Below are 19,720 nucleotides of genomic sequence, written 5' to 3' on the forward strand. Positions count from 1 at the left end.
CGGCTTTTATCGGGCTAAGTCAACCCAACCTACAGCCGGGTTCTACTCAAGTCAACCGACTCACCATTGAGCTTGAGTCTGACCATTTAGATTGCTCCCGAGCTATGCGACACGACGATTATAATGGTGCAACTTAATTGTTAACCTATCGCTTGATCTCAACCGGAATAATAATATTAATAAATAAATATTAATAAATCATGATTATTGCTTAGTTGTTTGATGTGTGTGTGTATATGTATGCGGACTTGAGAGTTGGAGAAAGGAAGCTTGAGAGCCTCGAGAAAACGTCATGGCTAGCAGCTGCAGGGAAGAGGAGAGCACGTCCCGGTCGCCGGAAGGGATGGCGGAGGAGGTGCCGGCGGGCCTCACGGCGGAGGAGTACGCGTATCTACGGCCCAGGATCGATTCTCACCACCGGTACGGCGTCGGCCCGGGGCAGTGCTCGTCGTTGCTGGCGCAGCGCATCCGCGCCACGGCAGCCGCGGTCTGGGCTGTGGTGCGGCGGTTCGACCGGCCGCAGGTCTACAAGCACTTCATCCGCAGCTGCGCCGTCAGGGACGGGAGGGAGATCCGGCCGGGGTGCCTCCGCGAGGTGATCGTCGTCTCCGGGCTGCCCGCGAGCACCAGCACCGAGCGGCTCGACGTCCTCGACGAGGATCTGCGGGTGACGGGGTTCACCATAGTCGGCGGAGAGCACCGCCTTCGGAACTATAGATCGGTCACCACCGTCGACGAGCTCGGCTGCGGCGCCGGCGCCGGCGCAGACCAGATCTGGGCCGTCGTGCTGGAGTCCTACGTCGTCGACGTGCCTGAAGGGAACACCAAGGAAGACACACGGCTCTTCGCCAACACCGTCGTACGCCTCAACCTCCAGAAGCTTGCCTCCGTAGCGGAGGCCGCGGCGGCTGTGGCGGAGCGGCGGAGCTGAAGAAGATGAAGAAGAAAAAGGTCTTTTTCAAAATTAGGAATTAGAAAACTGGTATTTCTAGGAATACCCCTATTTTCGACAGAAAAATTATGGAAACATGCTTCTACTTTTCTACAATCACAGAAGACCCCTCTCAGGCCTCCCTCTCTTCCTCCTCTGTTGCTCATCTTCTGCGTACAAACCTGAATGTTTCAGTAATTCTCCCTTCTCTCCTCCATTTTCTTCTGCAACTTTATATATAAAAAATATTTCTTATTTCTCTTCAAACGATCGAATTGTGGAATTTGTCCTCTGCACTTTGTTTTATGAATAAAAAAAAGGGAAAAATCCAAAAAAAAAAAAAAACAGAGAGTAATCTCCCTTTGTTCAGTGTTCATAAAACAAAACAAAGAAAATGGCATTTGGGATTGTTGATGAACCTCTTTTGGCTTCTTGTGTTACTACATCATTCAATATTTTCTCAGCTTTTGGTGGTAGATATCGATGGCGACAGAGCTTGTTCTTGGTTTTATTCTTCAGTAAAGATGTGCCATTGATGGTGGAAGTGTATCTCAAGTCCCAAATTAGGAAGTTGGAGTTCCTTGTAACCAATCTCTTGCCATAATTGAGCTTCAACTTCAAACTCAATGCATCAGTTGCTCGCGTCATACCGAAGAACTAACAGGGTTCGAGTTGAATATCAACTAGTCTTGGCCTTTCATATGTAAATTGCAATGCCAAGCTCTGTTTACATCTCATTGTAATTATTTGTATTTCATGTGGATCCAGTGGTCATTTGATCAAATGTGTAATTGCAAGAACTTCAGTGGGCAAATTGAAATGCTGCTAAATTAGGGGAGCAAAATGAAACTTTGTGGAAGAAAGAGAGTGAGAGGGACTAGTTGTTGAAAAAGAAGAAATGATAGGGACCAAAAGGTATTGATATAAATAAATAAGTATATAAATCTGATTTTGTTTTTTTAAAGTGGTGAGTGAAGTTTGTTTCTAGCTTAGGAAAAAAATGAACCTGTCGCCTAATAAAATATATTATCCTCTTAAATAAATAAATAAATAAAAATAAGTAGCTGGATTCCAAGATGGCATTAGTCAGTGAGACTGACGTGGCTCAAGTTGGCAACTTGGCCGCAAAATAATGCTGATTGCAAAAGGAATTCAATGCACAAAAAGATAATTAATTAATAAATTAATTAATTAATTAAAATTGATCCGATGATAAGGTCGGAGGGTCCTCATGAGGACAAGGTCAACTACACGTGGAGGTCAATAGTCAAAGGGGGGTCAACCCCATGGGCTCGACGAGCGGGCGAGACATGCCGATCACTAGGCAATGACCTTCATCCGAGAGAACAATCATCTTGCCGTGAGCCCAGATTTCCAATGAAGGAAAGAAGATCATATGGTCGAGCGGCTAGACCGCTCAGCCGCAGTGCAAAGCAAGAGTAAAGGCCGAGCAGTTGCCCGTTCGGCTAGGTTGTCAGGCTATGAGAGCCGAGCAGGCGACGACCCTGAACCTTCCCGGACGGATACCTACGCCAGACCAAAGGCGAATATTTTGGCCGAGCGCTTGATGGTCGATCCGAGAAGAGGAAGTCAAAAAGTATGGGACAGCGGGTACGTCATCTTAGTAACCCTTGTTGCTGACAACAGGCATGTTCGAGGACCAGACCATACTCAGTATCGTACGACAAAGGATTCTGCTGTCCCATCAAGGAGACTCTCAGACTGTAGCAGGATGACGTCAGACGTGCTCTTCTGACAAGCCCATGCTGCGGTATGGTATAGGATACCTGTACACCTCGGTTTGTGTGCACCAAGCTCCCATAATTTTATATAAGAGCCCTTAGACTTCACCGGAGGTATGAAATCTCTGATCCTGGAAGCCACCTTCTTGTTTTTCGTTTGTTTGACTTGAGCGTCGGAAGGTCGTCGCCGGGAACCCCTTCCCGGCTCGACTTCTTTGCAGGTTCGCCGGAAGTCGATACAAGTGGTCGGAGATCTACGCCAGCAATCGAAGAACGCCACGTACCCAGCGTCCATTCATTCAACGACTCGGACAGGATCAAAAATTGTAAACAAAAACATTTCTGAATATGCCTTGTAATTTTAATATTTATATAAAAATTTTAAATTATGATTTACATTTTGATGTTTTAAAAAAAAGAAGAAAATAAATAGAGCAGATGAAAAGTGAATTGCAATTATATAAATTCTCAAGGGCTTAAGGGAATATGTTACTGTAGTATAATGTAGAAGGACTGAAGTGTAAGTTGCAATGTATCGACCGCCTGTTCCCGATCCGATCGCATCGTCTCTCTGCTTTGCTTCTTCGTCGTGCAGGTGAGGGGCTCCTTTTCCTTTTGACCCTCCTTCCCCTCTCTGTTTCTCATTGATCACTTGTCTTTTGTAGGCCCAATCGATTTCTTCACTGTTTAAATAAGCTTTTGGCTTTCGATCAAGGTATGACCTCGTTTTCTCAGGACGGCGGCAACGAGGCCGCAACCGATCAGGTGATCTTTCCCACTCGTCGTCCGGAGACAGATTTAGTTGATTGATAATGCTTGAAAACATAATAATGACTTCGAAGAACTTCAAAATTGTTTTTTTTTTTTGTATGTGTGGGGCAAAAGGGAAGCGCTCGCCCCAGCGCCCCCGCCAGACATAAATAAGGTGGAATCCTCAGAAACATATGAGGTTGCACTGACGATGTAATGTCAAATTAAAACTTTTATCTTAGGATATCTTTTTCTGCCACAAATGTTGATTGGGCAGTGGGCCCAGAGAATGCAACATTAAGAAACTTTCATGATATTAAATGATTCATTTATTATATTGAGTTTCTCTTTTCCTGCAAATGGTGCAAGTGTAATGGCTTTTTGTTCAACATTCTGCAATACAACATTCTTTCTTAACATTCTTTCTTTTATATTAGACACCATGTCTCAATGTATTCTTCTCTTAATGCAATGCCTTCACTAAATCTTTATGAGTTTTGTAGGTTTTGGTAGAAGGCAGCAGGTTTACAAGGATATTAATACTTAATAGGCCTCGACAACTTAATGCTTTGTCTTCCCAAATGGTATGTCCACTATATTCTTCCTTTGAGTCTTTGTCATTTTTTTCTCTGAAAAGATAAAGATTTCTGTCCGCAAAATAAAACACAAATTGGATAAGTTGCCATGAGATCAACTAATAATATTTTCTGTGAATCTGCTGGGTTTTCTTGATGATGCTTGTATTTCTTTGTCAATATCAGCTAAGAATATATAGCGATTTCTTTTTTTTGTTTCTTCAATTTCAGTTTTGGTCACTTTATTATGCACCCATATGTGATTGTTATCTGTTTGGACTGAATTGTTTGGGTTTAATACATTGTGTGCAGTGAGTTCCTTCAAACGCGAGTCCTGTTTTTTATTTATTTGGAAGTGGAGAGATAGAGTAAAATGAGAACTTTCACCATGATATGTATATGCTATATAAAAAATATGGAATTACTCATCTGAATAGTATCTAAAGTTAGGTAGCTGGCTAACATTCATGTGTTTTAATTCTGCAGATTATGAAGCTCTTGAATGTTTTTGTTGCTTATGAAAACGATCCCGACGTCAAGTTGTTGATAGTGAAGGTACTAAACTCTCAACAATTAGGAAATGAAAGATGCGCCTTACATTAGGATTGACGCAACATATGGTGATTAACTTTGTTATTTTTTCTAATGTTTCTAATTTTGTAGAGAGATTTTCGGTATTAGGGTTATTTGGTAGAATTTTATATGTCCAAGTCTAGAAAATTTGTTTCCTAGGTTATTAGTAGGTGGGTATTTATTTTATTTTATTTTATTTTCAACTTTAGTTGAGTTGGAGCCTCTAAAAAGACTCCAATTCCCCCTTTGCAAGACACGCTTGAATAATAATATTTTATCCATGATACGTTTATCATTGTGAAGTTGAAGCATGGTGGTTTGATTTTGGTACTAATTATCCCATCTCCTAGTTTCATGTTCACACATCCATCCACCATCTTTTCCATTATCCATCATCCACCATTGCCCTCGACATAAGCATGTCATGTTCATACCAAAACTATTACTTTGTGATCTATTCGTCCATGCACCAGCTCCACATTCCAAGACTAAACCTTCACCTTTCACACAGTCCTCTATATCCACCATCCTCTACTTTGTTTCATCCGAATTAGTTTTCGCATGACGATCGACCCATCACACAATGCTTTTGCACTTCGCCACCTAAAAAAGAATACTGTTGTAGTAAGAGTAACAAGAGATGACAAAAATCCCCTTTGTACCCCAATCAAAAACTGCATGATTATTGCTCATGTTTCTCGCTATTGTAACAACAACAACAACTTGTGGCATCTTCCCGCTGCAATGGCGGCACCATTACCATTCTGCTGCATCATCCTGGTCAACTGCAACTTAGTCACCTTCTCTATCGTTGTGCAACTTCACCGCAACTTCTCTGCATTGCTATTGTCGTCTCCGCTCCACAAAGAGCCATGCAAGACGCTGTCTCCTCACTTCTATGAGGTTGATCAAGTTGCCCTCTGATGACGATCTAACTGCAAGTGCCACCTTTGTCTGAAGCTTTATCTGTTGCACATCCTACTGTTGACTGGTGATGGGTGCCACCTGACCAACATTGAATGCTGCGTCCACTACACCTTGCTTTCCTGGCAAACACTAGGACCTACACTCACTCTGCTCATCTATTTCTGCTTGTCAACTTTGCTCTTGTGAACCTCCCGTACCTTTGTCGCCATCCACATGACAAGTTGCTCTCGCCTCTGAATCCAGTTGAAAATCCCCTTCCCTAGCATGAAGCCGCCTACCATTGAATCCTCTATTAACGGCAATGCTCTCACATGCAAGCCAAGAACCGAAGACAATCTCCAACTGGATCCCAAATCAGGGATTAAATTCCAGTCTGTGATTTGCATAATCTCTTGGAGAAGACAAAGCCTTCTTAGATTGAGACCTGATTAAATCCAGCAAAATTTAAAAAACAAGGCACTATTGCAGAGTTACTGTAATTAAAAAAAATGAAAAAAAATTGATGGAAAAAAAGGAAAGGATCTGCCATTAGGAGTTATCAAAGGGTGGATGAGTTATGTTGATTTGGCGGGCTTCACATTTTGTTGTTGTAATATTAGTTACCCGGTTGCTTTATTTATTTTCAACTTTAGTTAGGTTGGAGCCTTCACAAAGACCCCAACTCCTCTTTGTGTGAAGTCCTTGATTTAATAATATTTTCTTCTGAATACATTTATCATTGTGGAAGCCTGGTGCTTCAACTTTGTTCCTCCGCAGCTTGGTGCTGTGTCAAGGATGTAAGGAGCTAAAGCTATGTTTAAAGCATTTAACTATTGCAAGGTACACAGACTAGGTTGCTGTCTAGAATGACAAAAGTTTTGATTTTATGGGATGAAATTTCAACTAGAATACTATAGTGGAGCTTATAAATAAGGGTGTTTTTTGGATTCTCAGTTGATAGTAGGAATACGTTTTCTGTGGTGGTCAAATTTTCTCATTCGAATCTAACAATGATATTTAAAATTCAACCACTGGATTCATGATTTAAGAAATTTAATTTCCTAATATTTTGGGTTCTTTGCTTAAGATTGAGTTAAATTGTTTTTTCTCCCAAGTGCTTTTGGTGTTGACTTCAAGCTTCAAAAATTCATGGATCTATTCTATGCAGGAATTTCAAAGATTTTGCAGGGATCTTGTTAATGATACCAGCAGGTTTTGAGTCTTTGGTTTGCTAATGTTTCTTTTATGGAATTTTATATGCACCGATGAAATTCATTCCATTTGATGATGCGATAGATCAACCACCTTCTTCCCTGTTCATCCCAACCATTTGGGGTCCATCCATCTTATCCCTCTATCTTTCTTCTTATCATGATTAAATTGTTCTACCAGCTCCCATCTGATAAATATTTAGGTCTAATTTTGTGTCATGATGAGAGAATTCAGTGTCAACCACTTACTTTAGGTAGATAAATAATGCATTAGACAGCTAAAGGTGTGTCCCCGGAAGTTGATGCATTTCATGATTTTGTAGGGCTTTACCTGTTGCATATGGAGGTGCCTATACTGGATATGACACTGTTTGCTCATTCTTTGATTACTGCACAATAATTCAAATGCTCGATTGTATTCCTGATGAAATTTTGATGTCTTAAATCTTTCAGGGAAATGGGAGAGCATTTTGTGCTGGAGGAGATGTTGTAGCAGTTGTCCAATCTGTAACTGAAGGTAGATTCAAGTTATACTATGCTGCCTGTGAAGAACTGTGGTCAACAACATCGTCAAGTTAATAACTGGCTTCTAGATTCCTTCTTTTCTTTTTATCAAAAGAAAAAAGGAAGATGCCCTCTAGTTTTCATTCCTAATTAAATGCTTTCTCTTATCAAAAGAAAGGGTTTGAAAGTTTTATCTTTCTTGGACATCACTCCAAGATGCCTTTTGGTTTGAAGTTGAAATATGATTATAATTCTTATTTCCTACAACTCAATGAAATATGCTTTCTATCACGCATCAGGCAATTGGACCATGGGCGCAGAATATTTTCGCAATGAATATACTTTGAATTACATAATTGCAACTTACAGTAAACCTCAGGTGATTTGTATTTTCTCTGTCATCTGAATATTTGTTAATACCTTTCTAATATATTTGTTATTAACATATTAATTAGTTTTTTTTTGTATAACCTGGCTGAAGGTTTCCATTCTTGATGGAATTGTCATGGGAGGCGGTGCTGGTGTTTCTGTACATGGTAGATTTAGAATCGCCACTGAGAAAACAGTATTATCTCTTACCACTTTATGTTTGGTTGGATGCATTTGATTAAAAAATGTACAATTCACCATTTGTCATATGCTCATGCTTAGTTCACTATTTTACTAGATTTTTCATTTGACTTTCAATTATACAAAATGCAGGTATTGGAATTAATGGAAGTGGTGTTATAATGCATATTCAGGATTTAAGCATATATGCAATCAAAATAGTCGTAGGAATCAGAAAATATTGAAAATCCAGTTATAATCTTTTCAAGTTTCTGTACCAAATTGCTTTGCTTGTGCTGATTTATACATCTGTTAAGATTATTTACAGGGCTGATTGCCTCGCAGATTTCTTTTTCTATTAATAAATTTGAAATTCTTTCTTCTTACATCAAATTATGAATTTTTATGTAAATTTTATGGAAACGGAAGGCCAAAGTTTTGCCCACCATTTAATTCATAATAGGACCATTTTGTTCATATTGTAGATTGTCCTACAAATTTGTTCTTAGATTTATTTGTTGCAAACTTTTTTGTTGCATGCATCGAAAATATAAATGCCTATCTTGGTCCCACTGGTTGATTGTTTTGTGGTAGTTTTTTTTATGCAATTATGGAATAAAGAACTCAGTTGAGTTTGCTATATGCAACAATCTACCTTGGCAGACCTGATAAATATACACTTGAAAGTTATTTAATCTAGCCAACTGAGTTTTTTTCCCCCTAATTTTTTATGTCTCTTTGATGCTTTTGAGAATAAAAACTGAAGTTAGCATCACTATGAGATTTCCTTAGTTCTAGATAAATTATGCTGTCTGTTCTAGTTAATTTAAGTACATTCAAGAGATACTGGCAGATAAAAGTAGTCCATTTATAATAAACCATGCCAACAGAATAAAACTAAAAATTTGTGATTATGATTTTGTGTATTTCAATTTGGTCTAGATTCCGGATTCTCTTATTGCTACTTATCTTATTTCTTGTTACCTAATCAGTTTTCCTTGAGCCTTGATGAGATTAGACTATGTAAAATCTATAAAGAGGCAACCATCTTATTGTTTTAGTCATTCAATCAATAATACAAAATTCTCTTTTCATCTTATGTGGCCCTATGAGATCGTCTATTGCAGCACACAAATCTATCATGGTGTTGCGTCGGATGAATAAGGTGATGCCTGTATTGTCTAGAAGGTGGTTAAAACATGAAACCTGCAGGGGAGAGTTAATGTTTCTGAGATAAGGACAATGGTGAATGGTTAGAGTTGTGCCTTTTCATTATTGGCATATTAGAAAGCTAGAACAGCTACATTATGAATTTCCAGGTTGCTTAGTTTCTCTGAGTTGAATTTTATAAAAAAAATTATGAAAAAAAATGTTGTAAACCCTTCACTCTCGATCTTGAACAAATCTGGTGTATTATGCCGGTACATTCCTTGAGGATTTTATGACTCAAATTGAAAATTTTGTGACTGTTCTTTGAGGTTGAAACTACTTTAAGTCCTGTTGTATTCTTACATCTTAACATTATTCTAGTTTATCATCTTCATTTACATAAACTATATTTGATCTAATACTTGTTGAATATTTAACTATTTATAACGTGACACTGCTAAACAGGTCTAACTTTATTTGTACAAGAATACATTATAACAATATACACAAGCACTTTATGAATCGGTGTTCAGTTATTGTCATTGAATTTTATCCCATGGGAGAAAGGTTTGACATAAGCATCACTTGTTGCATGTGATTCCAGGTCTTTGCAATGCCAGAAACATCACTAGGTTTGTTTCCAGATGTAGGCGCTTCATATTTTTTGTCAAGGCTTCCTGGATACTTTGGTAATTTAACTATTTCACATTAAATATGGCAAATATTTTTCTATACCTTCTAGAAATGAATATATAAATTTTTGTTATATTCTATAGATGATTTTTTTTTCTTAATCCAAATGTTACACACAATTCATCTATTACATTATGTTTTTCAAGTTTCAACTATCATGATAGCTAGAAGATCCATGAATGTTCAACAATAAGGTGTCTATGCAGTTTTAATAGTCGTACCAACTCTTCACAAGAATGTAGGTAGTTACTTGTGTATATTAATTCAACAATTTTTACTTAATCATTAAGAGTATAAATAAATAAATCAATCTATTTTCCAAATAGAGATTTTGAGATAAATGTTTAGCCTATCAACTTTTTTTGACATGTTATCAGGCCAGGGCTGAGGTTTGACTGTATTTCATTTATGGAATAAGGATCTAGGAACTACGATTAGCTGACTCTTTTAGTACCAATCCAATCCCAGTTTGACAAGGCTGCAAAAATGATTCCATCATCTTTCTCTGTGACCGAAGGTTGCTCCATTCTTATAGTTCTGAAGTGGCCTTTCTGAGAAAGGAAACTGCACTTTGTAGGAACATCAAGTAATAATTGGGTGTCAATGACCTCAACTATTAATTTGAAGGAAAGAAGGTGATTTAAACATAAAAAAAATCCTTATTTACATACAAGAAACACCATTACAATCTCATACTCATGTATGTGCCCCACTTTTGTGTTTCGGTCATTATCTAATTTTGGGATAATCCCTTCTTTTTATCTAGTTTTATGTCATTAAAGAACAACGTTAGTCACCAGTAAAGTATTTGTCTGCAGGAGAATATGTTGGCCTAACTGGTACGAGGTTAGATGGGACTGAGATGCTTGCGAGTGGCTTAGCCACTCACTTTGTCTCCTCTACAGTATGCTTGCAAATATTACATTTCATTTTCAGTACTCGTTATCAGCACTCTTATTTCTTAGAGCCCTGCAGATTTGACATCACACTGTTTAAAAAAAAAAATACTTCTAATGTATCCTTTGTCGACTAGCAGAACTTGAAAAAGTTGGAAGAGTCACTTTCTAAGGTGGAAACATCCGATCCTTTTGCTATCTGTGCCTGTATCGATCAGTTCTCAAAAGCAGTGTCGCTGAAAGCGACTAGTTCTTATAACAGGTAACTTAGATATGAATGTTACATATCGCAATCAAGACTGTCTTGAGAGCTAATGCTACACTGACATTTTAGAAGACTGATTAAAGCGATCTGAAACACTCGTTTCGAAAGTTTCTAGTTCGGTATTTGTACATTTCTCGAAGTATAGTGCATGCTAGTTTGGAGTTAAAACTTCTATATCTGTCATCTTCATGATTCTACTACATGCAAGTATGATTTGGCCACCCTAACATTTTTTCTTTGCCGTGTAGAATGGATGTAATCGATAAGTGCTTCTCCAAAGAAACAGTCGAAGCAATTATTGTTTCCCTCGTAAGCCAATCAATCCCTTGTTTCTGTTTAATATTATTTTCACTTCCTGCACGCATATTCTCTATTCTTATTCTAATTGTCATAAATGTCTTTACATTACTGAGTTAGACCTTGCCAATTTGCTCTTGTTGCAAGGAAAAGGAGGCCGAGAGCGTGCACGATGAATGGATTATGTCTACTATTCTGTCAATGAAAAAGGCATCTCCTATTAGCCTGAAAATTACTCTCAGATCGGTATGAAATTTCATCATCTTCATTCTCTTTAACACTTGAGCATCTCCAACATCATCGAATGTGTGCAAGGGTGAAATGCCAATCTGCTTATGGGCTGTTCTTGTTCGTAACACTTAAGATTGAAAACATTAAATCAATTCATTCTAATTGTTACCATTATGCCTTGAACTACTATTCATTTCACCGATCCAGATCCGAGAAGCAAGACGGCAAGGAGTAGATAAATGCCTGATTAACGATTACAGATTGTGCTGCCATATTTTGCGACAAGAAGCCAGCAAGGATTTCTTCGAGGTCTGATTAATAACCAATACACGCTCCAAATTTTTCTTTTTTTATAATGTTTTTTTATGTTCACCAGGGTTGTAGGGCTATTTTGGTGGACAAAGATAAGAACCCAAAGGTCCATTTCCTTATCATTTTTTTTTTATCCTCGAAATGCTTCTTTTAGGTTCTGCTCATAGCGACGAGTCAGGCAAATTCCTCTTCATGGTTTGCAGTGGGAACCATCGCGGCTGGATCAAGTGGACGATAAAGTAGTTGACCGATATTTTGTCGAGGTCAGAGATGCAAATTGGGAGGACCTAAAACTTCCGGCAAGACACAGCTTAGCAGCCAAGTATGTGTCAAGGATGTAAAGATCCAAGGAGTTCCGCTGTTGTCAATCTCCAAAAAGGAGCTCCGGCAAGATGCAATTGGAATGCTTGCTTTGAGTAATATTGGATGAAAAGAGCAGCAAAAGCAATCTAGTTTGGTTGATAAACTCGATAAATTTATGCTGATGGCGATTACTCTCGAATGTGACGGGTGATAAGAAGTGAAGCACTTGGATTGAAGAAGTGAAACACTTGTTAGAGGAGAGTGAAACACTTTGTTCGCAAAATCTTCACAAGCTTTGTTTATGAATGTCATTGAACTGAATTTACTATTAAGCTTGTTTATATATACAAGTACTCCTTGAGGTTCATTATCTTTTAAAATATTTTTTGGATAAGTTTTTTGTTTTGGTTGGGTGAGTTAAATTTAGAGAATCTTTTATTGTCTATGCTGGTTAATGTTTGAGAATTAGAAGAGATTAAATGATATGATTAGATAGAATAAAATTGTCAATTCTCTCCTTTTGTTGGAGGAAAAACAAAAGAGGCAAGGAATTTGATTTTATTTGTCTTCAATGTTTTGTCACGGAAAGAACATTTTAAGTTTCTATTGAACAAATAAATATTTTATTTATTTAATTTGAAGCAAATAAAGGTGAGTAAAAGAGAATAGAAAAAAGATAAATTTTATTTTATTTTACTCTTTCTTATAGTGATGAAAAAGAAAAAAAAGGTTATTAATTATTATGGATTTAATTTTTGCAAAACAAAACAAATTATAAGTCATTTTAGTATTAATCAAACTTTAAAGGGCATCTAAAAAAAGAAGGAAAACATTGAAGGGACATTTTGAAAGCTGACTATTTGAGTAATTACACATACAAATTTTACACTCCTGATTAATATATAACCATTTAAACCACAGATGATAATACTTGGACGAACATAACAAAAACGGTTTAACTTTAGCTAATCATTTAATTGTGTTTTTTTGTTTGTTTGTTCTGATTAAGATTGCATTTGAATCTAATTTCAGCTTAAATATCTACTAAGGAGATGCTGCAAACTGCAAGCATTGGTACTACATTGCTTATCTTTTATAGACACTTGGGTAGAAGTTGTTTTGGCAGTGCCACTTCAATGCATTTACTTAAACATTATGTGATAATGAACTTCACCAAGCAATATTTTCCTGTAAACATTATTACGATAATATGGCACGGCGGAATTGCTTCAAGCGGAAGGGGGGGATCCATGTTCAAGCGGTCTTCTTGTGAGTAGGCGCAGGAAGTAACTGCATCGCAAAGAATTCAAAGCGAAGTTAAATCCATTATGCAGTTACAACTTGTTTCAGATAGTAGTACCTGGTAGCAGGAGATAAGTGAAGTGATGAATCCAAATGCTCCTGTGACTCGCGGAGTGATCTTCTTCGGTGCCAATTGAAGCAGCCCTATCGCGACCACGATATCCATGGAAGATTTGATCAGAGATAGCAGCCTTTCATTGGACTGCTTGAGTTTATGGAGATATTGTTCATCCTACAAAAGCCATATGCAACAGTTGAAAGTAGAGAGACATATGCATCAGAAAGGCGAGGTTGAATTCACAAATATAGCGCATACTACATATTTATCAGCTTGTTTCATCTCCTTCTGCAGCTTCGTAATCGAGGCAGATAACCTTCCCAATTCTCCTATCTAGAAATGGTTTAGCTGAGGTTATTTGAGAGTGATAGAATTGGAGGAATGAAGGAGAGCGAAACCACAAACCTCAAGCAAAGTTGTGCACACAGAGGAGCCCATCCAACAAAAGAGAGATATCCTGCCTATTTGCTCAGTGCGATCTTTGTTCTTAACGAGCGAGAGAGTAAAGAATTAAAGAGTCTCATATAGCTCTTCAACCGCTAAAGTTAAAGAAATATACAAACCTTGAATATCCCTGTTCGGCCTGCCCACACAATTTGATCTAGGAAAAAGAAGGTGGACAACAGTGCATTCTTCGACTGTGTAACAGTGTTTAACAATACCAGTTAAGCGACATTGTTGCATGACTCGAAAGTAGAGAAGATGATCGACATACCTTTCCTAGCAAAACAAGTGGGAGTGGAGATCCAGGAGAAGGTGGGCTTATGAGAGCATGAAGATCATTGACAAACTACATGTTCGAGGAGAGAAAGATGTTCAAGCATTAAGGAAAATAGAGTCAATTCGACCACATGCAGTCAAGTCAGAACTAGAAAAAACTGACCTTAACCAGACGAAACACCTTCCGTGCCAATGCAGTTGTTCTTTCGACGTTTTGTGCAGTGCCTGGTTGTCCCTCGCTCAAGTACTTTGAACCATACTGAATGGCTCTACATATCTTATCTCTAGCTTCAGCCTTGTTTAGGTATAAAACTAAGAGAGCAAGTTCTGCTCTTGTTGCGTCCAATGTGCTTGTGGCCATCTTCTATCTATCCCTTGCCTGATAACTAAAGGTTGGAGCTTCTTTTAACAATCAAAAGAAGAATGCCATAGGAGAAACACAGTTCTAATTGGAAGATATTAATTGAAGAATTTAGTTTTGGGAATCTAGAATCAATCTTAATCTGTTCAAGAATTGTACACGCCCAATCAGGATATTTATCCTTTTTGTGATAAATCTATGTATCTGGTGTCAATTTATTTGGAAAAAAATGAAGAAGAATGATGTGGAAGATGCTTCTGATGACTGGAGAAGCAAAGAACATGTTTCAATTTAGGTTGACACTCACATGGAAATCTAAAGCTATAGAAACATTAGTTATCCATTCAGGAAAATGCAGCAATTATTTTATCAGATTAATCATCACCTCCTATCTTTTGTGCATTACCAACAAATCCAAACAAAAGCACTGAGATAGAAAATTAGGTTGAGATTCACTCAGCGTGATAAGTAAAGTTGATATGGAACAGATAAATTCACTGAGCATGAGCATTGCTCCTCAACTCATACACTTTATTACTAGAATTATAAAAAAAAATCATAAATTTTCAAAACTACAAATAAATTATTCAAAAAATACAAACTTTAAAATCCTTTATGATTTATGAATATACCCAATCCTCCTCCACCATTCAGCCATCCATGTCCTCCACCACGCTTACCCTTTTCTAATTTTTATTCTCATTACTCATTCTCGATCCCCAATCTTTGCACTACACGCTGTCAGACACGTCTCATGGGCGTTATTCCCCATAGTTTTAGTTACAATCCATAGATCAAAGACACTAAAAAGTGATAATATTTGCCACACAGCTCCGAATGTCGAATACAGCAAAAACAACAAAGTCAAAGTGGAAATCAATCCCCACCTATATCAGAAACACGAGAACCAAGTAGAATGCATCCAACAGGTTATTCACAAACCTAATCAATGCGATGCGAATAGAATACCGACATAGCAAGACAAGAAGGAGAAGAACAAACCCAGTAAAAACCTAATCGATCTAAACACGTACCTTACGGAAGGAGGAGGAGGAGGAGGAGGGAGGAGGCGACGGCGCGGGATAAGATTTGTGTGCGAGTGGTTGCTTTGTTTGCACTTGCGTTTTTCTACTTCCGATCCACCTTTTACTTTCATTTTGTTTCTTTTCAAAAGGCCCTCTAATTTTTAATTTCGTCGTTTTCCACCCTATAAAATGAGTGGTGAAATGTAATTTATCAAAAATTAAGATGCGATATAAAATAAGCCGTTGGATAGTTATATCCCTTATAAATAAAATTGAATAATCTATTTTTTTATTTGAGCACAATTTTGCTTTATTTGAGCACCGACCGTTAATAATTCTCAAAATTAAAATTTATTTTTGAATAATAGATTACTGAACAGCCATCACGTAGCAGTACATTGTTTCACGTGACAATTATATTTAATTAAGGGGGGTAAAGTGAAAATGTGCTATTTTGTGTTGTCGCTACTCGAGGTTGGTGTGGCGCGAACGCATCTGTGCCGGGCTCTGCTTAAGCTCCTCCGCGAGACGGATCACCGCCATCTCGAACAGCACGTACAGCGCCCCCTCGTACAGGCTCCCCATCGGTAACCTCACCGCGGCGTCTTTCCCTTCCTCCTCCGCCTCGTCGTCCGCCATGGTCCGGGTAGGGAGGTAGGCAACGGCGTCGGCGCTCCGCCTCGCGCCGCTCCCGGCCGCCGGCTGCGCGGTGATCAGCACTACCCGCGCCCCGGAGGCCTTCGCGACGCCGCAGATGGCGTCGACGGTGGAGAAGCCGCCGGGGCCGGCGGAGGCTAGGAGGAGGTCGCCGGCGGCGGCGGGGGGCGCGGTTACGTCGCCGACGACGTGGGCGGGGAGGCCGAGGTGGGCGAGGCGCATGCAGAGGGCCTTCATCATCAGCCCCTCGCGGCCAACGCCGTGGACGAAGACGCGTCGGCCTGCGGAGGCGGCGGCGGAGATCTCGGACACGAGGACGTCCAAGGGCGGGGGAAAGCCCGGAGGGGGAGGGGAGGAGAAGACGGCGCCGATCTGAGCGCAGATCTGGGCCGCCAAGGCGGCGGTGGCGGAGGGGCGGCCGCTCATGGCCTTATCCGATTCAATTTGTTTGCCGTTTTAAGTTATTGAAAACCATTATTATTATTATTAGGTTATATCCTCTTATGGACCACATGGCACGCGCGGAGCACATGATTCTGCTCTGCCTTATCCCTTTCAGTCGTATTTGAATGATATTTCTAAAATTTAGAATTCTCTCCTTAAAATTTTAATTTTATTATTTAAAATATAAAATTTTACCTTTACTTTCTCAACAAGCTGGAATAGCTCAGTTGGTTAGAGCGTGTGGCTGTTAACCACAAGGTCGGAGGTTCAAGCCCTCCTTCTAGCGAATTATTTTTATTAATCTAAATTAGAATTTAATACCATATATTAGTTAACTATATAATTAATATTTGGCAAGGTCTCCCTCACTTAATATAAAGCTGGAATAGCTCAGTTGGTTAGAGCGTGTGGCTGTTAACCACAAGGTCGGAGGTTCAAGCCCTCCTTCTAGCGAGAGACTTAATTTTTTTATAATTAATTCAATTTTGGTTAGTATTTATAATTTGTCTTAATTTAATTAAAGAATTTATTATTTCGACTCTTTTCCTTTTAATTCTTTCGTCTTATAATAGGGCTTTTTTATAAAAAAATAATCTTTAGTTAATTTCAATGTCGAAACGTATTTTTTATCTTGAAAATTTGTATTTCAAACTGAACTTTTAAAAGTGAACATTCATATAAACCGAATTCTTTCCATTAATTTTTATACTAGTTTTATAAATTCAGATTTTCTAAATCTAGTTCATAAACTTGCATTTACTAAATTCAAGTTTTAATTCCATCAAAATCAGATTGATTATCAATGTTAGTTTCCATTTTAGTTCATAACCTTAGATCCCATAATAAAATTGACTAACCGGATACTTGATTGAAAAGTGCTAACTGGAGATTAGGTAAGGGCAAGTCTAACGGAAAGGTTGGCAGAAGACGAAAATCTAGGTGAGTCAGTGTTGACCCAACACTTAATGTTGAAAGTCCTGGTGAGTAAAGTCAGGAAGATGAAAATCCCTAGTGAGTGAAGATAGTCAGAAGGAAAGTCCTGATAAGTGAAGCAAAGTGAAAGCTCTAGTGAGTGAAGCTAGGCAAAAAGAAAGTCTTTGTAAGTGAAACCATGCATGTGGAGGTCCAGGTAGGTCAAGGTCAATCAGATATCTGATGTTAGTAAGTCTAAGTGAGTCAAAAATTGACTGGACACTTGGCGTAAGGAGAAAAGTCCAAGTGGGTCAAAGGATTGACCGGACACTTGATGAAGAAATCTCAGCAAGTCAAGGTTGACCAGATACTAGACAATGAGGAGTCCCAATAAGTCAAGATTGACCGAATGTTGAGTAAGGGAACCCTAGACCTAGGTTTGGTAGTTAGGGTTCGGAAATCGATTAGGCTAATCGATTACCATAGCTTAGCCTAATCGCTTAAGCTCAGAATCGCAAGATAGCATACGTAATCGATTGGTGTAATCGATTAGGACACCGTAAGCGATTAAGGTAATCACTTATAGTGCCTTTTCATTCGAACAGAATATTTCTGTTCGAAGTTTAAGCGATCGAGTTGATCGCTTAAGCTATTTCTCGCGATTGAATAGAATGTTTCTAAATCGATCTGTCTAATCGATTCAACAATGCCTAATCGACAAGGGTAGTCGATTAAGGTTGAAAAGATAGCCGTTTATGTTGGCAAAAGGCGAATACATTCGCCCCTAGCGCCCCCGCAACTCGTCCCAAAAAATATAGTCATTTATGCAAGTTGCTGATGTGGTAATCGATTAAGAGAATTCTTAATCTATTAAGGTGCCAACGGTGACCTTAGAAAAGGATTTTTTGAGCGCAGTTCTCAGCATCGCTCACAGGTTTTCTTCTCCACTCTCTTCACTGAGCTCGCCAGTTCTTGAAGCTTCTTGGAGACAAGTATTGTTGCACTTCCAAGTGTTAGGACCTTTGGACGCGGCTAGAGAGGGGGGGTGTGAATAGTCGACCCCAAATTCTCGTTTCTTCCTACAATTTGAATTAGCGCAGCGGAAATAAAAGATAGAAACGAAACGGGAGAATATCAAACCTCAAACGCGATGATATAACGAGGTTCGGAGATGATACTCCTACTCCTCGGCGTGTCCGTAAGGTAGACGAATCCTATCAATCCATCGGTGGATGAGACCCCGAAAAATCGGCTAATAAAAACTCCTTCTGAGTGGAGAAACCTCGCCATAATCTCAATTGCAACAGCAAGATCGGAGTACAAAGATAAAGCAAGAAGCCAAGAACAATATGAATGTAAAAACACTAGTTTGCTTGCCTACTCGTCGACTGGTGATGAAGCAACCACTTCACGGATGCCAACAACAGCAGCAATTGATCAGTTGGAGTCCAGCCGAGGGAAGCTCACACGAAGCTTCAGTAATGGAGAGCTCAACAAAGCTCAGATCGCAGGAGCAAGAAGAAGTCAACCTCTTCTCTCTTTTCTCACACTTTTTTTTGTAGAGGCCTTCAACCTCGATTTATAACCTGAACCTGCGAAGAAGACAAAGAAGACACAGAAATCTAGCCGTTGTGACTCAACGGCTAGGCCTGGACCGATCAGGCTATGACCTGATCGGTCCAGGAAATCCCTGATCGATCTGTGGACCGATCCCAACTCTCACAGAGTTGGTTACAGAGCCCTGATCGGTCTGTGGACCGATCAGGCCATAGTGGATCGGTCCACAGACCGATCCCTCCTATTCCTTCTCCCAATCTGTTTGGTTACTGATCGGTCACCAGACCGATCAGATGACCCACAGTGAGAATCAGTGCATCACTGGATCGGTCAGCAGATCGATCCAGATACCCATAGTATCACTGGATCGGTCAGCAGACCGATCCAATTTCGCAGCCTTAAACCTTAAAGCCTTCCTGATCTAGAGAACGAGCTACCGAGCCCTCTCTGACCTAGTCCGGAGAACGAGCTACCGAGCCCTCTCCGACTTCCATGTCCGGTCCAGAGAACGAGCTACCGAGCCCTCTCTCACCTAGTCCGGAGAACGAGCTACCGAACCCTCTCCGACTTCCACGTCCGGTCCAGAGAACGAGCTACCGAGCCCTCTCTGACTTCCACGTCCAGTCCAGAGAACGAGCTACTGAGCCCTCTCCGACCTCCCATGCCAAACTTCCATACTTGGACTTTTCCCCGTGCACTCCCTGCTTGGACTTTTCTCGTGCCAAGCTCCCTGCTTGGACTTTTCCGTGCCAAGTCTCCATACTTGGACTTTTCCCGTGCCAAGCTCCCTGCTTGGA

At 39.5% G+C, this 19,720-nt stretch overlaps 4 protein-coding genes and 2 non-coding genes across 15 annotated transcripts; 4 read left to right on the forward strand and 2 right to left on the reverse strand.

The window, feature by feature from the left end:
• Positions 1–242: 242 nt before the first annotated feature.
• Positions 243–1,188, forward strand: LOC121973636 (abscisic acid receptor PYL10-like). The gene has a single exon (XM_042525024.1). The coding sequence runs from the start codon at positions 293–295 to the stop codon at positions 929–931; it is 639 nt and encodes a 212-aa protein (XP_042380958.1). The 5' UTR covers positions 243–292; the 3' UTR covers positions 932–1,188.
• Positions 1,189–3,164: 1,976 nt separating this feature from the next.
• On the forward strand, positions 3,165–12,254 carry LOC121971012 (3-hydroxyisobutyryl-CoA hydrolase 1-like). Of its 7 annotated transcripts, none has more exons than XM_042522067.1 (15): positions 3,165–3,268; positions 3,339–3,438; positions 3,927–4,007; positions 4,485–4,553; positions 7,142–7,262; positions 7,492–7,571; positions 7,674–7,757; positions 9,495–9,579; positions 10,402–10,487; positions 10,620–10,741; positions 10,993–11,053; positions 11,189–11,287; positions 11,480–11,581; positions 11,649–11,690; positions 11,788–12,254. In XM_042522067.1, exons 1-15 carry the CDS (start codon positions 3,204–3,206, stop codon positions 11,923–11,925), a joined length of 1,335 nt encoding a protein of 444 aa, XP_042378001.1. In that variant the 5' UTR covers positions 3,165–3,203; the 3' UTR covers positions 11,926–12,254. The 7 variants fall into 7 exon arrangements, with proteins under 7 accessions (XP_042378001.1, XP_042378002.1, XP_042378003.1 ...); XM_042522068.1 differs by having other exon boundaries at positions 11,195–11,287; XM_042522069.1 differs by having other exon boundaries at positions 7,142–7,205.
• Positions 12,255–12,910: 656 nt separating this feature from the next.
• On the reverse strand, positions 12,911–15,496 carry LOC121971013 (peroxisomal membrane protein 11D-like). 4 transcript variants are annotated; one of them, XM_042522076.1, is made up of 8 exons: positions 15,363–15,496; positions 14,131–14,353; positions 13,963–14,037; positions 13,811–13,885; positions 13,653–13,733; positions 13,506–13,580; positions 13,248–13,421; positions 12,911–13,177 (listed from the first exon to the last, which is right to left on the reverse strand). In XM_042522076.1, exons 2-8 carry the CDS (start codon positions 14,326–14,328, stop codon positions 13,142–13,144), a joined length of 714 nt encoding a protein of 237 aa, XP_042378010.1. In that variant the 5' UTR covers positions 14,329–14,353; positions 15,363–15,496; the 3' UTR covers positions 12,911–13,141. The 4 variants fall into 4 exon arrangements, with proteins under 4 accessions (XP_042378010.1, XP_042378011.1, XP_042378012.1 ...); XM_042522077.1 differs by having other exon boundaries at positions 14,131–14,346; positions 15,363–15,450; XM_042522078.1 differs by lacking the exon at positions 15,363–15,496 and adding an exon at positions 15,216–15,355 and having other exon boundaries at positions 13,509–13,580.
• Positions 15,497–15,688: 192 nt separating this feature from the next.
• On the reverse strand, positions 15,689–16,494 carry LOC121973638 (3-hexulose-6-phosphate isomerase-like). The gene has a single exon (XM_042525025.1). The coding sequence runs from the start codon at positions 16,434–16,436 to the stop codon at positions 15,819–15,821; it is 618 nt and encodes a 205-aa protein (XP_042380959.1). The 5' UTR covers positions 16,437–16,494; the 3' UTR covers positions 15,689–15,818.
• A 172-nt stretch (positions 16,495–16,666) lies between these two features.
• On the forward strand, positions 16,667–16,740 carry TRNAN-GUU. The gene has a single exon. It is a non-coding gene; the product is annotated as a tRNA-Asn (tRNA).
• Positions 16,741–16,833: 93 nt separating this feature from the next.
• On the forward strand, positions 16,834–16,907 carry TRNAN-GUU. The gene has a single exon. It is a non-coding gene; the product is annotated as a tRNA-Asn (tRNA).
• Positions 16,908–19,720: the final 2,813 nt, after the last annotated feature.

The sequence above is a fragment of the Zingiber officinale genome, chromosome 4A (genome assembly GCF_018446385.1).
Source record: "Zingiber officinale cultivar Zhangliang chromosome 4A, Zo_v1.1, whole genome shotgun sequence".
Classification (NCBI taxonomy): Eukaryota; Viridiplantae; Streptophyta; class Magnoliopsida; order Zingiberales; family Zingiberaceae; genus Zingiber; species Zingiber officinale.

Coding starts and splice junctions, on each gene's coding strand:
- LOC121971013 (XM_042522076.1), bottom strand. CDS start 14,328: ATGGCCACAAGCACATTGGACGCAACAAGAGCAGAACTTGCTCTCTTA. Junction 13,886..13,962: donor CACTTGTTTTGCTAGGAAAG/GTATGTCGATCA, acceptor ACTGTTACACAG/TCGAAGAATGCACTGTTGTC. Junction 13,581..13,652: donor TGTGCACAACTTTGCTTGAG/GTTTGTGGTTTC, acceptor AACCATTTCTAG/ATAGGAGAATTGGGAAGGTT.
- LOC121971012 (XM_042522067.1), top strand. CDS start 3,204: ATGTATCGACCGCCTGTTCCCGATCCGATCGCATCGTCTCTCTGCTTT. Junction 7,758..9,494: donor GAATCGCCACTGAGAAAACA/GTATTATCTCTT, acceptor ATGTGATTCCAG/GTCTTTGCAATGCCAGAAAC. Junction 11,288..11,479: donor TGAAAATTACTCTCAGATCG/GTATGAAATTTC, acceptor TCACCGATCCAG/ATCCGAGAAGCAAGACGGCA.
- LOC121973638 (XM_042525025.1), bottom strand. CDS start 16,436: ATGAGCGGCCGCCCCTCCGCCACCGCCGCCTTGGCGGCCCAGATCTGC.
- LOC121973636 (XM_042525024.1), top strand. CDS start 293: ATGGCTAGCAGCTGCAGGGAAGAGGAGAGCACGTCCCGGTCGCCGGAA.